The 15,823-nt window shown below is 37.8% G+C and overlaps 1 protein-coding gene across 1 annotated transcript; it reads left to right on the top strand.

Moving 5' to 3' along the window:
- Positions 1-1,202: 1,202 nt before the first annotated feature.
- eva1ba (eva-1 homolog Ba (C. elegans)) lies at positions 1,203-15,188 on the top strand. The gene is made up of 4 exons (XM_017415291.3): positions 1,203-1,489; positions 12,090-12,240; positions 13,611-13,705; positions 14,286-15,188. Exons 3-4 carry the CDS (start codon positions 13,639-13,641, stop codon positions 14,708-14,710), a joined length of 492 nt encoding a protein of 163 aa, XP_017270780.1. The 5' UTR covers positions 1,203-1,489; positions 12,090-12,240; positions 13,611-13,638; the 3' UTR covers positions 14,711-15,188.
- The last annotated feature ends 635 nt before the right edge of the window (positions 15,189-15,823 follow it).

Genomic DNA, 15,823 nt, shown 5'->3' with positions numbered 1-15,823 from the left:
AGGCGGTATAATGTGGCCAGAGGTGGCCAATAAAATGTGGTAGTTTATAGTTTTGCACAGAAAAATAAGCTGTGGTGTTCAAACTGGCTGCTCAAAATGTGGCTTTTTCACAATTTTATTGTAATTTTGAGTCACCAACTAGTCTCCAACAGTTGCTGCCTTTGGGTCTTTGTTAGCTACTATGGCAGTACAGTATATTTTTGAAGCTGATGAAATGTTCTCCTCTATAATAACATTACCTTCTTTAATGTTACATGGCTCTATCACCACTCAAAGTGAGGTTTTGCCAGCAGGTTTAGTTCTCTGTACTGTTTATTTCATTCACCTTAGAAGTCAGAACTCAGGTCTGAAAATGGCATCACAACCAAGTTCATGGTGTACTGGTTGCAGGTCAGAAACCTTTAATTATTTCAATTTAAAGTTGTTTTTTTAATTCATTTTATGCATTTAAACACTGAAACAACATGTTCTTTAACAGAGGTTGTGCAGGTTACTGAGATGCAAACTGACAAAAATATAAATAAATTGTTTATTACTGAAGTTACAACTTTTTTTGCATGAGTCAACCATGCTGGATTTTGAGTTTTGGGCTGGTAAAGAAGCTTTTTGCTGTCCAGGTTGAAATTCTTACTTCAGGAGACTTTACTTTGTTTGTTTTTTTTTAGTTATTTATATATTTTAATTCAGAAATTATGATTTCTGTCAATTAACAGTTGCCTTGACTTTTGTATTTTGGGAAAATTTTGATCAAATCTTTATATAAAGAAGAGACTATCACTGTTGAATAATAATAATTGTACCAGAATACAGTATCATTTATTGTGATTAAACATTTTCTCCCCAAGTGTTTTAGTTATGCTTGTCAAATATTTAAAACTTATGTTGAAAAACAAAATAATGGAAGCCATACAGTAATTCTTAATGCACAACAAGATATTGTTGTTTGTTTTCTTTCTTGTCATATAGGACTGTGTGTGGAAGGACTTGGGCTATTTTGCCTGAGGTTGCTTTTTTGCCTTTTTCCTTAACAACAAAGAGAAAGCCCCCCCACACACACACACACCCACGCCACGCCACAACACACACACACACACACACACACATACACACCACAGCTTTCTTCCCTCCCTTCTTCCTTGAGTTTGCCCTTTTTAGGCTGTTCCTCCTTTTTTTTCTATCTGAAAGAGGGATAGGATGACAGCTTTTCCTGCTTCTTGTGGACTGGAGCCGGGAGAGAGAAAACTCTGTTACTCACTCCGTCTCCAACTTTTGGAGGAAGTTACCACCTCTTTCCCCAGACTCTGCACACACACACACACACACACACACACACACACACACGTTGTTCAGGACTGGAGCACAGCAGCAAGCGTGAAACAGTCAGGACTGTTTGTGTTTTGGAGGGAAAGAAGCCTGAGATTTTCAGTTTGCCTGGAGCTTTGTGTTGACTGAACAACTTCAGCGGAGCGTTTTCTCTCATCACTCACTGGTGAGTTTGACAGTTTGTTTCAGTGTCTTTGCACTACCATAGAAACCCCTGTGAACCATACAATGTAGCCTCTGTTACACTTTGAATGCCTGCTGATGATGAAAACTTTAGTTGGGCAGGCTTGTGAAAACTTTCATGCAGTTTAAAATTTAATGTTACAACAGGTTTAGTAGGTTTTTACTTCAGGTAAAATATAATTTGGCACAGATTTTGATAGATAGAGGGTAAGACTTTACTGTAAAGCTCACCACAGAAACCTTATGTCACCATGCACTGTTTTCAGCATAAACTTTGAGTTGAACATCCATCTAAACAGCATCCGAGCATCTTTGTGGAGTCAAAGCTGAAGCAGAAATAGTTCAGATATAACAGAATAATTTCCTCATGGCCTATCTGTGCTGTACTTTATTTATAAAGTTTGCAGTAACTAGTTCGCTGTTGCCCTGCTACAATAAAGACGTTCTATTGTTTCAGTGAATTTTCTTTATATAAAAAAAGCAGCTTTCACTCAATCAAAGCTATCATGGATTCTTTTAAAGCAGCAAAGAAGCATACACACTCAACATATGGCTTTATTTCCCATTCAGTCTTTTCATCTTTCTCTTTTTTTCAAACACAAAGCTCATAGAAACATTCTTGCGTGACAGCAGCTGACCATATGCTTCAGCTTCCATATCTCCGTCTACCTCAGCTGGATGTTTGTAGTTACCTCACTTCTTCACTGATAGGAGGTGCTGAGGGAGAAGGGAGGTGGGGGGATAAACAGGGCTTATCTCCGGGGTCTTCATTAATTTACACAATCTAAACGGGCAGGCAGCACTTTAGCTGCGCCTCCAGTAGTCAGCCTGATAAGCCCTCACTGATTGATGGTGAGAGGTGGTTAAATAGGCCCTTCAAGGCTGACTGAGAAGTGTTGACTTCTCTGTGACCTACTCAGGCTGTTCATGTTAGCAGAGTTTCCTTTACCCCAAAGCCCCTCTGCTTCATTTATCAGTCGGTGTGTCTTATCTGTCCACCGGCTGGTTGTTTACCCACAGGTCAGAGGCTGGACTCTAATTTGACTTGTTTGTCTACAATCTCATAATGTCTGTCTGAAACTTTGCTACATAATGTTTTAGTCTTTTCAAAACCAAATTATGTTGAATAAAAAGGGGGGGGGAAGGCCTTCATAAAGATAAAAGATAAACTTCCTGTAAAAGAAAAGGGTAAAAAGTGCAGTTAGGCTATTTGTAAGTTGTTTTTGAACATCAGTAACAAGCATGCATTAATGCTACAATGTAATTCAGGAATAACAGATACTGTACGTGCCAACAGGCTTATAAATTAGATTTAAACAACACCTTTCTTATTTCTTCAACAGTGTCAGCACGTGCAAATACTGTAGATGCATTGTGCTTATTTTAATGCAAGTTATCAAATCTTGTTTGTTTGGTATTGTTCTATTTAAGAGGTCTGCTTTTTTTTGGACTGTTAAGATGACCACCCAGCAAATATCCCACAGAAATGCATAAATATTTACTGATGAGCAGCTGAAATGGTGTGAAAATAGTTAAATGGAGCATAAAGTCACTCCAGATCAGATGATGATCAGCAGATCTCTCAGACCTCCAGCTATTGGAAACATTCAGCCTCCAAGCAGTGTTTTCCAAACACCAGATTTCTCCTACTTGCATCAGAGATTTCTTGTTGTTTCTTATTGCTCCTGCTCAGTGGTTCAGGAAATATAATTAAAAAATTAATTTAGAATATTTTCGCATTGGTGTCGTTCTCACTGATCTGTCTTCAGTTAAATAAGGGTTTGTTTGACTAAATAAACTCTACAGGATGCCAATATGGCTTAAATGGTCTTGAGCCATAAAGAAAAACAATTTTAATGTAGAAATTGCCTAAAACTTCCATCTTAATGGCTTTCATGGAGCACGTTTGCAGGACAGATGGTTCCAAGTAGAAGCTTCAGTCTTGTTCCTGTTTAGGTTTCAGCAGAGCTTTCAAGAGTGAAACAAAATGAGTTTACCTGGACTTTCACTTCTGTATTGGTCGCTTCTAAAAATGTTCAGAGTGCCAGCTAAAGGTTTGGACTCACCCACCTACTCACTTTGAGTTGTGTCAAAGCTTTTGGCTGGACCTGCAGCTCTGGGAAGAGGAGCTAAAACCACAGAAACACTTAAAGATGCAGCAGCCCGACAGTTGTTTAGACAAAGACTCAAACATTTTTCATCTCAAACAACAGTCACCAAAAAAAAAAAAGGTTTCCTTTTTCTGACAAACAAGTAATGAGGTTTTTTCTCCTCTTATCTTGTTTTGGATGTGCCTATTGTAATATATTTCATTTCCTGGTTTCATGGCTAAATGTGAAATATAAGCAAAAACAAAAAGGGAAACAAGAATTTTGACTCAAATCATGGATTTTTTTAATGTCAGCTTGTTAGTTTTGACTCAGTTTAGATTTCGTTGAGATTAAATTTATTTTGAACATTGTAGGGACAAAAAAACAAAACAAAAAAACAAAATAAATCAATAATAGAAATTGCACACTATTTACAGTAAAACAACTCAATGTTATGTTTGAAATGGAGTAGGAAGAATCATAAATTTATTAAATCTTATCCCTGTGTCTTTATATCAACACTGTCCTTAATGCATCATAGTGGTGGATCCAACATTAGCCATTATACAGTAAATTATATGAAGACTTCCTTAATGCATTTTAACCTATGTCACAGAATTCATCATGAAATAACTTGAACTACTTCCTTTTTCCCACACACAAATGTATATAAACAACATTCAGATGTACACAAAATTAATCAGTCTCTCCTCAGCTGAATACTGCTCGAATGTAAGGTCTTTAAATCAACCATGAAGGTTTTTTTGTTTGGTTTTTCGTTTAGATTTTGTGTGAACATTATCAAACATGTACTGAAGTATAAAAAAAAGAGAAATTTCTAGATGAAGTAACTTTAAAACATTGCTACATTGAACAGGAGTCAAACTCAGCTGTTAAGCTTGTATCACATCAGCAACTAACTCATTTTGCATTCAGATTTTCACCTTTTTTCTTGTTAAATTCATGAAATTTTTCTTTTGTGGCAATGTCAATAAATGCCATTTTTCTATACCAGGGGTAGGCAATCCTGGTCCTGACCTTTTTCCCTGCTCCAACACACCTGATTCAGTGGTTAAATTACCTTTTCTTGTTTTGCAGAAGCCTGTTAATCACCCATTGATTCAAGTCAGGTGTGTTGGAGCAGAGAAACAAGTAAAACATGCAGGGTAGTGGCACTCGAGGACCAGGAGTGCCTACCCCAGTTCTATGCAGTTTCTTTATGTCCAGTAGGAGGACGAGGACAAAGAAAACTGTGTCTTTGGATATAAATCACTGCATCGAGTTTCTTTTTTGAAGGTAGATATTCTGTCTGGTTTGTTCTTCGCTTTTGGTCGAGATATGATCCCGCTGCTGTGATTCAGCAGACATAATAACAGATGGGAGAGCTGGTGTTTCACTAACTGCTGCTGGTTTTGAGTAGAGGTCAGTAAAAACCACTGACTCAAAGACTTTTAAACCATCCAAACTGCCCTAACTGCACACCTCTTAAATCTGAAAGAACCAAACCATGTTAACAGGTAGTAGAAAGAAAATTCTAGTTTGCACCATATGATACTCTGTGACTTTGGTCATCTGGAGGGCCCATACAAATAATATGGTGTGTTTTGTTTTTGTACTGCTGGATGGTTACCAGTACTGTCAAAAAGACTAAAGTCATGGCTTTATTTTTAGAAATTCAAGTGCGTGAGCACAGAGGAAGGCTCATATGAATCAATTTTAACATACAGGAACACACACAAACAACGCACAAGACACTGACATGTGCTACACACATATACACACACAAGTAAACACACTCAGCTGTCTCAAAGTGGCTTTTGACTGTGACTGGGATAAGCTTGAGTTGTCTTATAGCATATTGATAATGTCTGCATGAAGACAAAACACTGAATATCAGATTTATACAGTGAAGCATTCTGACTTCGTCTCACATCTGGAGCACATCTGGAAGCTATTAATCACTTGCCCTAACCCCCCAGCTTAGACCTGCATCTCTATTACCCTCCTAATACCTGCCAGAGCCGACACAACATGGTCTTTACAGGGCGAGCGGGGCCGTGGCACACCCTGGATGATACAAAGGGATTCAGTTTTATCTTAACTCTTCTTTGCTTTTAGCCCAGCTGGCATCACGTGGGCACAATGAATCATGTTGACTTTATAACGCAACTGTTGTTGAAAAGTCTGCAGTCAGATAACAATGCCTGATTGGGTTGATTCAGTGTTTACTCCTGGGGGAAAAAAATGTCCCTGAAAGAGAGGCTGGTATTCATTGAGTCTGTGTCAAATGGAATACAGAGCATCAACACATAAAACAACAAAGTCTAGTTTGGTCTCATGTAAAATGCAACAACTTTTAAAGGGTTTTGAATTGTATACCTTAAAAAAGGCTTTACTGCTGCATAAAAAAACACAAATAAATCAGAATTTAGCTCCAGTTTAGACCCATTTGAAAGGATAAAAAGAGAGAAAGTAAATTAAATAAAAGTTGGGCAAAACTTAACATTCTTTAGTGTTTCTTTTTTTATTTGAAGCTGGCAGCACTGAGCAGCAAAGATCCATGTCAAATATGATTTGAACTTGAATTTGAATCATTTAAAGTCAGACTTTCCAAGAGTTAAAAAAAAAAACAGGAGCAAATTTTGAACTCTGAAAGTGAATTATGAAGGCTTCCTTATGAGGATGAAACAATCTTTTTTTTAGATTCTGTCTTTAAGTTGTTTTTAAGCTTTGAAAAGGCACTTTGAGCCAGACAGTTTTAGGGCTTCTCTGGAAACTGGAGAAGGTGCTTTTTCTCTGATCGTACACAAGAGCACTGAACTGATGCCACAGCCAGCAGGCAGACGAGTCCAGACACCGGTACACTTTTATTTATCCATGCGCATAAGCCAATTTTACAAGTCTCATTGCTGGTTCACAAAAGTTTACAGATTTATGTTTTTCCAATGATGGCGAGATATTTGAACTCTGATTAGTCTGCATTCACATATATTGGAGGTCTGCACAGATGTGGGATGTTTTAGCACTGACATTTCTTTCATAATTTGGTTTCTCTTAGAAAACAAGATGGAAGAGAGAATCTGGTGTGACACATAACATAAGCCTGGAACCAAAAGCCAAACCAGAATCTTTAACCTGAAATATAAGCTGCTTTCAGATGTGTGCCACTTCTCATTTTTGTACATTTGTACTGTATTTAAGTGTTTCAAGTGGCTTTTTGTCATCCTAAGTTTCATGGTGTTTTTATCTTGCAGTAAAATCTTTTGACTCTCTGTCCCCAGACTGTTCAGGGTCAACAGAACCAGCGGTGCTAAGCTGTGCTCCTGAAGTGAAACACATTTACGTCCTGTTTCTGAATGTAAAAACTATTTTTGTTGGAAACTCTTGTTGACAGAGTGGAAGCAGAACTAATACTAAACGCCACCTTTAAGTCTAAATCTTGAAATCAAGGGGAACTTGGAGAAAGTGCACCGTTGTGTTCTCCACAGATCCAACTTTTTATGAATTTTCTGGAAGTGAAGGAAGCTCATCAGGACTGATTTCACTCTGCTGACCTTTAAAAATGCTTTCCCAGAAACTGTAAACAGAGAACTTGAGCCTTGTCTCTATTTATCAAGTGAAAAAAAAAAGCTGGACCTCAGCTCTTTTGGGGAGAACTTGAAATTGTATTAAGTTTTGGAGGTTGAAGACTTTTTCCTGGCGTTATTACAGGTGTGTGATAATTGGTATGTAAAATGTAAAGCCATCCAGCAGATAATTTCCTGATACAGTTTCTGAGTATTTTGGCTGCTTTAGGCTGCTGTTAGCGTTTTGTCAGCTGCTGTATGAATTTCTCCATGAAAAAAAAAAAGCAGAGCTAAGACAGAGTGCTGATGAAGTGTATTTAATTGACTCACTGGAACATATTTTAGAATGTGAAAATAGTGAACAAATTACCCAGGTTAGCTTGTTTGATGCTGAGCGTCATAAAGTTCAGACCATTTTTTCAGTAGCAGCGAAGAAAAAATCCAAGGAAAAATGTTTTAATGAACATAATCAACAGTAAAAAAGTCCAGCTGCCATAAATCCTGTCAGCGTTTGTGATCTTCCTCACTGCAGAGGATCTTTGTCGACTCACAACAATGAATTATTAAATATAAACGTGTCTATTTTTACTCTGTGTAGTTCAGTCAAAGGCAAACCACATTTGTAGGAGCATCATAGAAATTTCAAGTTTCAAGTATTAAGTATTTCTTCCCATCTGTGGCTCGGAGCGTGCCGTTATATCGGAGACTGGATTCCTTGGGTAATCTGACCTTTTTATGTTCTGTGGATAAACCAAATGTTGCTTGACTCCCTGCATGAATTCCACTGAAGGGGTTATGACTTCATTGTGGAAGAGGAGCGTTGCGGTTGGGTGGTTTATGAAATTGGTAAACCAGGGAAAGGGGCTTCTGTTTAGCAACAAACGTTTGCCTTGAAGGTCTGTCCCTGTTCGGACCGATCGTCTTGCCAGTGTAGGTTTGTAACAAAAGTTTACCTGTTAAGTTTTTATCCCAGGGACAGACCTTCAATATAAACTTTGTTTTATTTCTAAAAGCATTGACAAGAGGGTCTTAAAGACCAAGAGGTTTGCAGCACTTTTAACCCTCTAACATGGGTCATTTATTCACTGTTGAGCGTTATCAGAATGCAATCCGAGTGACAAGAACTATTTTTAATGACAGGTCTGAACAACCCCATAGTTAGAAGATTTACATTATCTTGGCTTCCACCGATACTCTTTGAGGAACCACTAATTCTCTTCTGACCAGAAATTGTTTAAAACGTTCTTGTTTGAGAAATCTTTGAATTACGGCCCTCAAATCTTTGTGCAATAAGTCACTGATTACAGTTGTTTTACATCTTTTTTTTTTTTTTTTTTTGTGGAATTTTTCCAAGCAATCAGTCTTTCAGCAGTCTTTTTTTTGTTGGTATAGTTTTGCAATTTTTTTTTTTTTTATGATTGAATTTATATATTATGGTCTTGTGCTTGAAAAGATATAAAGAGAGCAGTAAAGTGTTTAGTAGATAAAGACACAGATGACTTCTGTGTACAGCAGACAGTTCAGTCATTGTGTCTTACTAATTTTAGACAATAGGACTGATGTTTGAGGAAACCTTTGACTTGGATGTCGTCCCAGCTGAAAACGACAAACTTTGTGAGAAGGAAGCATGATTGTCCTTATCTCCAAGAGGTGGGCAACAAAAATATCACGCCACATTTGTATTTTCTCCTCCACTCAGCTCCTTAATCTAAACCAAAGCAAACAACCGCAGCCAGAAATAGTTCTTACAGTCTTCCCAAGCCGCAACAACACAGTCTGCTCTCGGTAATATAAATAAAACAGCTGACTGACAAATTTCATAAAACTGAGCCTGTTGTTTCTTACTGGAGTTATATTCTAATTTCTGACCAAAGAAATGCAGTTTTCCCCACACAGGAAAGACTGTGTCTGGATACGTTTAGAGATAATTTATTGGTCTGTAATATACAAAGGTTTCAGGAAGAGGATGCCTGCGTGTTTGACCTGAGGATGTGAAGTCAGGAAAGAGCGAATGATAAAACCAGCAGAGACAAAAAAAATAAAAAAAATAGGACAAAACATTAACGTCACAGGGCGCAGCACCAAAAACATGTGCTGCAGCACTTTTAAACTCCTAACTGGATATTTGTTTCAACTGCTTTATCACTTTTAGATTATTTCATTTCAAAAAGTAGTAAAATCTCACGCATGCAGTTGTATCTAGATTTATCCCAAAAAAAACCACTTTATTCAATTTTAATTATATCCAGACCTACAACAGTTTATTGATTCAAGATGGCTGCCGATACCAATTGACTTTGCAAAATATAAAAATGACAAGAAATCAGTCAGTTTTACAGACATTGACCTCAAATTTAGTGTTGCCGTAGCTGACAACGATCTGAACACTAACTGATTGTGCAAGATCTTTGTTTACATCAGCAGCTGATTAATGTTTGGAGTCAACCCAATTCAAGATGGTTGCCACTGTCAACTGACCTTAGCCAACACAAAAAGGGCAATAATTTATTCAGTTTTACAGAACTGTGCTGCAGTTTGGCATGATTGTATCTGAGAGTCATTCACAACACATCCAAGTGCTCCTTATTAAACAAGATCTTTTACACTAACTGTTGGAGTCAACTCAAGTTAACTAAATGACGTTAGACAACAAGATGGCAAGATGACTTTAACTCTGTCAGTTTCACAGATTTGATGTGGTAGTAGCTGAGAGTCATTTACAAAACATACTCTGAGAGTAACATGTCATGATAGTGCATGAGACTGAGCTTAATGTTTTTCTTTTTTTTAAGTTTGACCAAAACAGGGACAACTTAACATATGACAATCTTTGTCTAAAACTCTGGCATGAAAGGCAGGGGATGATATGCATTCTTTCAAGGCCCTTCTTTATTTATTTTGGGTCCGGTTGCTTCTTAACTTAATTAACTGTGCAGTATCAGTCTTTCATACTGCCTGGAGGGCTTTTATTTCCATTCATAATATTTACCAGACTTTTAATATTGCAATATTTGTTTAAACAAAGCACGATAAAACAAAAGGATTCATCAAATCACTGGTGCACGACCAATTGTGATGGTTAATGCCTCATTCTTAAGTCTGTGCTCAGCAGAGGAAACACTTGGAGAAAATGACTAAAAGTTGAGTCAGGGGATATTAAAAACTGAGGCAGGAAAGGAGCGGATCTGTTAATAATTTCCTGGTCTTGGTAAAACAAAAACACAACAAAACAACAGGGCAGAATAATTAAAAGTTTTGACAGTTTTTAAACAGGGCTCTGGTTGTTGTTAACCACTATAACAGATTTCTGGGTGTTTGGGCTCATAGTTTGGTTGCATTACTGCATATAAAGGGAACAAACTGCTGGTGTCCAGTTCTTTCACTTGACTTTGGCCTGAAGAATGACTCGAATCATTTGAGCCATTTCATTTTTTTAAGCCTCAGACAAAAACAGAATATAACATTATAAAAAATGTTATAAGTTATAATGTTATAAGTTAGTAGAATCTTGTCCACTGTGTTGTGCAGAAACAAAAGGTCCTCGTGTTCCTTCCATGGGGGTGCTGACATGGTGGGCTGGAAAGCTGGTTGCCATAGTGACTCCTGTCACTCAGCCCCTAAACACTTTCTCAATCAGCCTCTGTGTAGAATCGACCAACAGTCAGCAAGATCAGAATCTGCTCAGGAAAACACAGAGGCTCTCTTAAACCAACAGCACCTGGCAGAGGAGGGTTTCCTAAACATGGCAACACATTAAAAAAAAAACCTACACGGCTCAGCATTTTTCACAGCCTTCTGGTACAAACTTTCAACAACTTTACCAAAAGATAGAAAGTTATTCTGGAGCTCTTGCTGTTTTTCTTTTGTCTTAAATGTCATTTTTGCACTGTATAGTAAATAAGAAAAGATGGTCCTGGTCATCAAATGTTACATTTTTACACTGCTTTATAAAACTAATCATTAGAGTAATGTATGAAGTCACTTTCAGAGCCTTAAAATCACAAATAAAACTAGAAAATGTGCATTTTCTGCAAAACTACAGAGTGAATACTGAGTGACTTGGCTGAAATTTGCTGAAGAATTTGAAACAACTACAACTACACAACTAGTAAAAGGCTAGCTAAAACCAGCTAAAAACTTGCTAAAAGATAAAGTAGCAAAAGGCTGGCTAGAAGCTAAATGTAGCAAAAGGCTAGCTAAAAGTAATTAAATCTTAACTAAAATTAGCCAAAGGTTAGCTAGAAACTAAAAGTAGCAAAAAGCTAGTTCAAAGTAGCAGAATAGTAGCTAAAAAACCAAAAGTAGTATAAGAAGACAAAAACAGAGCAAGATTTCTTAAGTAGATTTCAAAGAGAACCATGTTTTTGAAGCAACTGAAGATATCTCAATATATTTCTATGGGAAAATAAATGTAAATAAAGTTTACAATTTTAAAATGTATAAAAGTCACAAAAAAACAAGACATAGCACCCATCTCCTGAACGAGTTGAACATTTTGACAGCATTCATCAGTAGTTATAAAAGATTGCAAAAGAAATTGCAAAAATTATTAAAGCAGGAAACCGACAGTGTGAATGCTGAATCAGCATTCCCTCAATGATGTTCCAGCTGCTGAACATAAGTGAAGGTGTCTTTATAAAATGTGATGTTAAAATACCTGACAAACATTACAGTTTAAGCTTGGCAGTTTCATACTCCAGTTCATCACTGTGATATTGCTGTGATTCTGCAGCCTCTGTGTGTTTCACCTCATGTGGACCCAGCTAGAACACTAAAAACTGAAAAGCCTGCCTGTAGTCTTACAGGACTCCAGTAGGCCTGCTGTTGTTTGCATTGCAGATGCCTCCGTGACTTTGGATCTAATGTAGCTTGACATCTGTGTGTGTGTGTGTGTGTGTGTGTGTGTGTGTGTTTGCTCTTGTTTCAGGGTGGCGAAATGAACTGTTGAGCCTGAGGACCAAAGATCGCAGGCCTCGATCCAACAAGGGGAAACAACAGGAGCATTTCTAATCCATTCCGCAGCTTCTCTTTACAATATGAGCTGGGACTGAAGACCTGCTTTGTGGTTTCATTTTGTGGTATGTTTTATTCTAATTCTCTACTCATGTTTACATCTGTACTCCTGTTTTTACAGAGCAATGTTTGCAATGGCTCAAAGTTTATTTGTAGACAAAGTTACATATGTTTAGTTTTGTGCTTTAGTTTCTATAAAAATTTGAAATCTATTGAGCACAAATACTACATATATTATTGAGCGAGTGAATGAGATCAAACACTGAAGTTATAAATGGTTGCAGTTTGGAGATAAAAGTAGACATAAACACGTGGTTTGTGCAGTTTGAGGACATCCATATGATCCATGTGTAGGCATGGTACCATGTGGTTTGATTTAGAGAACAGCAGGTTGGAGTGGGAGGGTTTCAGAGTTCGTCATCATTTTACACAAAGAGATTATTTTTTCCCACAGCCACAGTCATAACACAGAGCTTATGTTAAAGAGGAGTGGTGCCAACATTAGTTGGAAGGATTAAAGGCCTTTTTCAGTTTTGAGCTGAGTGGTTTTCCAGTACCACACTCATGCTGCAACATTATGATGTCATCAGGTCAGGAAGGTGGAAACTTTTAATAAATTGGCAAAGCATAGAGAAATACCTAAATCAGCAGCACAATGCTTTAAGATAAAGAAGGACTGGAAATGTAAAGGTTACAGGAGAAAATAAAACAGCAACTTTTTTTTTTTGCTGAATACAAAAGCTGCTGTGGGAGAAGGTGTAAAGGGAGCACTGAGAAAAATGACATTAATTGTCAGAAAGCAAAAACAGCCTTCAAACCATGTCTTCATTGGTTTTGATAGAAAGTAAAGCCAAAGGAGGCATGAGGCCCCATGGCTTCCTTGGAAATCTTTGTCTCTAGGAGGAAAGACTTCCTGGGGAGTGTTAGACTGCACGTAGGAATGGATACAAACACAATAGATGCCAGAAGGATAGACCACTTAAATGTCACGGACAGAACTTCCAAACAACACAACACACTGGCCTTTTCCTCTGAGTTTTATAAATTGGCCCAGGAGTCCCAACTGAGAGGTGAGAGTCCTCTGTGACTGCTTGGAAAACTGATTCTTGACCTCTTTTATAGGGTTTGTCATGGTTCAGAGATAACAGCAGAGGCATAGCACCATTTGCCAAATGCATTATGATGATCCAAGATGAAGTCATTACTTAAGAGGGACACAGAGAAGCTTTTGTCAGCCTCACCCCACCCATCCGGAGGCATAGGAAGAAGTCAGTGGGTTTAACATTCAGGCGCTGCAACTAATGCAGCTCCTGTGGAAGGGAGACTGAAAAATAAATGATTTTAAACACCCAGAGGAGCATTACATGGGTGTCTGGTTACATTATATTACAGAGACAAACTAAAGATGGTGCGCTACATGTTGGATGTTTTTCAGGTGTGAAAAAAGTGAAGTCAAAACCACCATGGATGTCAAGAAAAAAGAAATGGACCTCCTGAGCAACAGTATTGCTGCATTTGCACACATAAAATGTAAGACCACCTGCAGAACACAGCAATGCCTACATTAAAGGGATAGTCTAGTCATTTTTGATGTGAAATTCTGACAAATTATCAGTAATTAGTACCTTATCAACGGTGACATAAATCACAGAGCACAGAGCATGGAGAAAAAGGCAAAAGTCTTTGACCAGGCTAGACTAATGGCTAGCCAAATCAGGGCCTGTTTTAATCAGTTTTTAGGTGTATAAAACAACTGCTGTGTGTCAAAAACAACCCTACAGTGTTAAAGAACGGTATCTTTGCTAATATTAAACCACTTCACTTTTGCATACCATTAGTTTGGTTTGTTCTTGTTTTCTCAACCGAACATTAGTCCATGTTATGGAAAATGGGCCTTCATTTGGCCAACCATGAGCCTAGCCTGGATGAAGCCTTTTACCCTTTTCTCCACATTCTTTGACTGATGTCTCAGCTGCTAAGGTACTAATTGACAGAACATAAACATGACTAGGCTATTCTTGTAACCTGTCTTTTTCATGTTAAAAATAAAAAACAATATCTTAAAAACTAAATTTACTTATATTCAGTGTTTGTTTTTTCTCTTTCTTAGCAAATCCAGAGAGCTTTGGCCTTTACTTTGTTCTTGGAGTGTGTTTCGGCCTGGTGTTGACCCTCTGCCTCCTGGTGATCCGCATCTCCTGTAAGCCACGGACCAACATCGCTCCCTCCACGCCTGAGAAGAAACACCTAAAGGACGCCAGCGAGGAGGACGAGGAGAGCGATGACGATGAAGATGAAGAAGGGGACGACATAGAGGCACCTGTCCCGTTGCCCAGCACAGAGATCCCTGTTGGTAATCATACCAGCCAATCAGATGGGACTTTGAGTGTGAACGTCTTTACCTCAGCTGAAGAGCTGGAGCGTGCGCAGCGGCTGGAGGAAAGGGAACGAATCATCAGGGAGATCTGGAGGAATGGCCAGCCTGATATCCTGGGGACAGGAACAGGGACTATTGGAAGAATACACTACTACTAAGATACATTAGACTAGAAGGAAAAGAACTGAGCTCAGTGGGGCAGTTATATGGACCTTTTGATGGACCTGGTGTCCTTGAAGCCTGAGAGCCTGTATTTGATACAAAATGATTTGTGAAATGTGGGAAAAAAGTCATGGTGCCACATTTGGCTTTGGCAGAGTTGACCTTTGAGATATTGCACTTCCTCTGTAGCATCATATTGTTAACTGTCTACATTTAACTGAACCAAAAGGTGTCTTAAGGGCTGATTTACCCATGTAGAAATGATGTGGTATGTGTGTTGGAACTGAAGGACTTATGGAGAAATCAGTCTAATAAAATATATGGTGCTTATTGTCAAAGATAAAGAGCAGATTTGTGGATGTAACGAGTGGAAAATGAAGCATTTTAAATAAAAGGCACTATTTGTTGCAATGACATTTGATTTCAGAGAAAAGTCATCTCCTGTTGACTAATAAAGTTGTGGGGGGGGGATTGTATGAGTGACTTTATGAAAACAGCCTAAAGTGTGTTGGTAAAAGGAAATTACATTGTTTAAACAAAAACATAAAAAACTGCAGGGGATCAGATACTTATACATTATAGTATTAAGTAAAAACATTGAATTTGGAGTAATTATTTCTCAGATTTGCATAAATGCTTTCAGGTTATCCCTGAAAGCATTCATTCTGTGAAAGAAAATGACAAAAGAAAAACTTAATCTAAGGGTCATAATGTGACACTTGTAATTTCAAAATGTCTCTTTTATGAGCCATGAAGGCTAAAATAAATCAAATTTATAATAATAATACTAGAAACTAATTAGTTTTTACAAACCATGGTGAGTCAGTAAATCTTAAAGGAAAGATGACTGAAATAGAAATACACTGGGATGCTCAGTCTACTGAGGCGAGAATTTATGCTGCCATCTTGATAGGTGCTACGTGGCATCCTTATTACCAGCAGGACAGCAGACCATGGATATGTGAGAGAAGAAAAAAAACTCAGCTAATAAGAATCCAATGTTTTTGCCATGAATTGTTAACATTTTTGGAATCTGAACTTTTAAGAACTAGTGTAATACACTGTATAAAAAGTGGCGTGCAAGCTCCTTCTAGACTAGACTGCTATAT

This window comes from Kryptolebias marmoratus, linkage group LG16 (genome assembly GCF_001649575.2).
Source record: "Kryptolebias marmoratus isolate JLee-2015 linkage group LG16, ASM164957v2, whole genome shotgun sequence".
NCBI lineage: Eukaryota > Metazoa > Chordata > Actinopteri > Cyprinodontiformes > Rivulidae > Kryptolebias > Kryptolebias marmoratus.
Note: the sequence above shows the minus strand (reverse complement) of the source record. Positions and strands in the feature narration are given on the sequence as shown.

What these genes read in the sequence shown, in the direction of transcription:
- eva1ba (XM_017415291.3), top strand. Translation starts at nt 13,639, where the DNA reads ATGGATGTCAAGAAAAAAGAAATGGACCTCCTGAGCAACAGTATTGCT. An exon ending in TGCATTTGCACACATAAAAT is followed by an intron (nt 13,706 to 14,285) that starts GTAAGACCACCT and finishes TCTCTTTCTTAG; the next exon opens with CAAATCCAGAGAGCTTTGGC.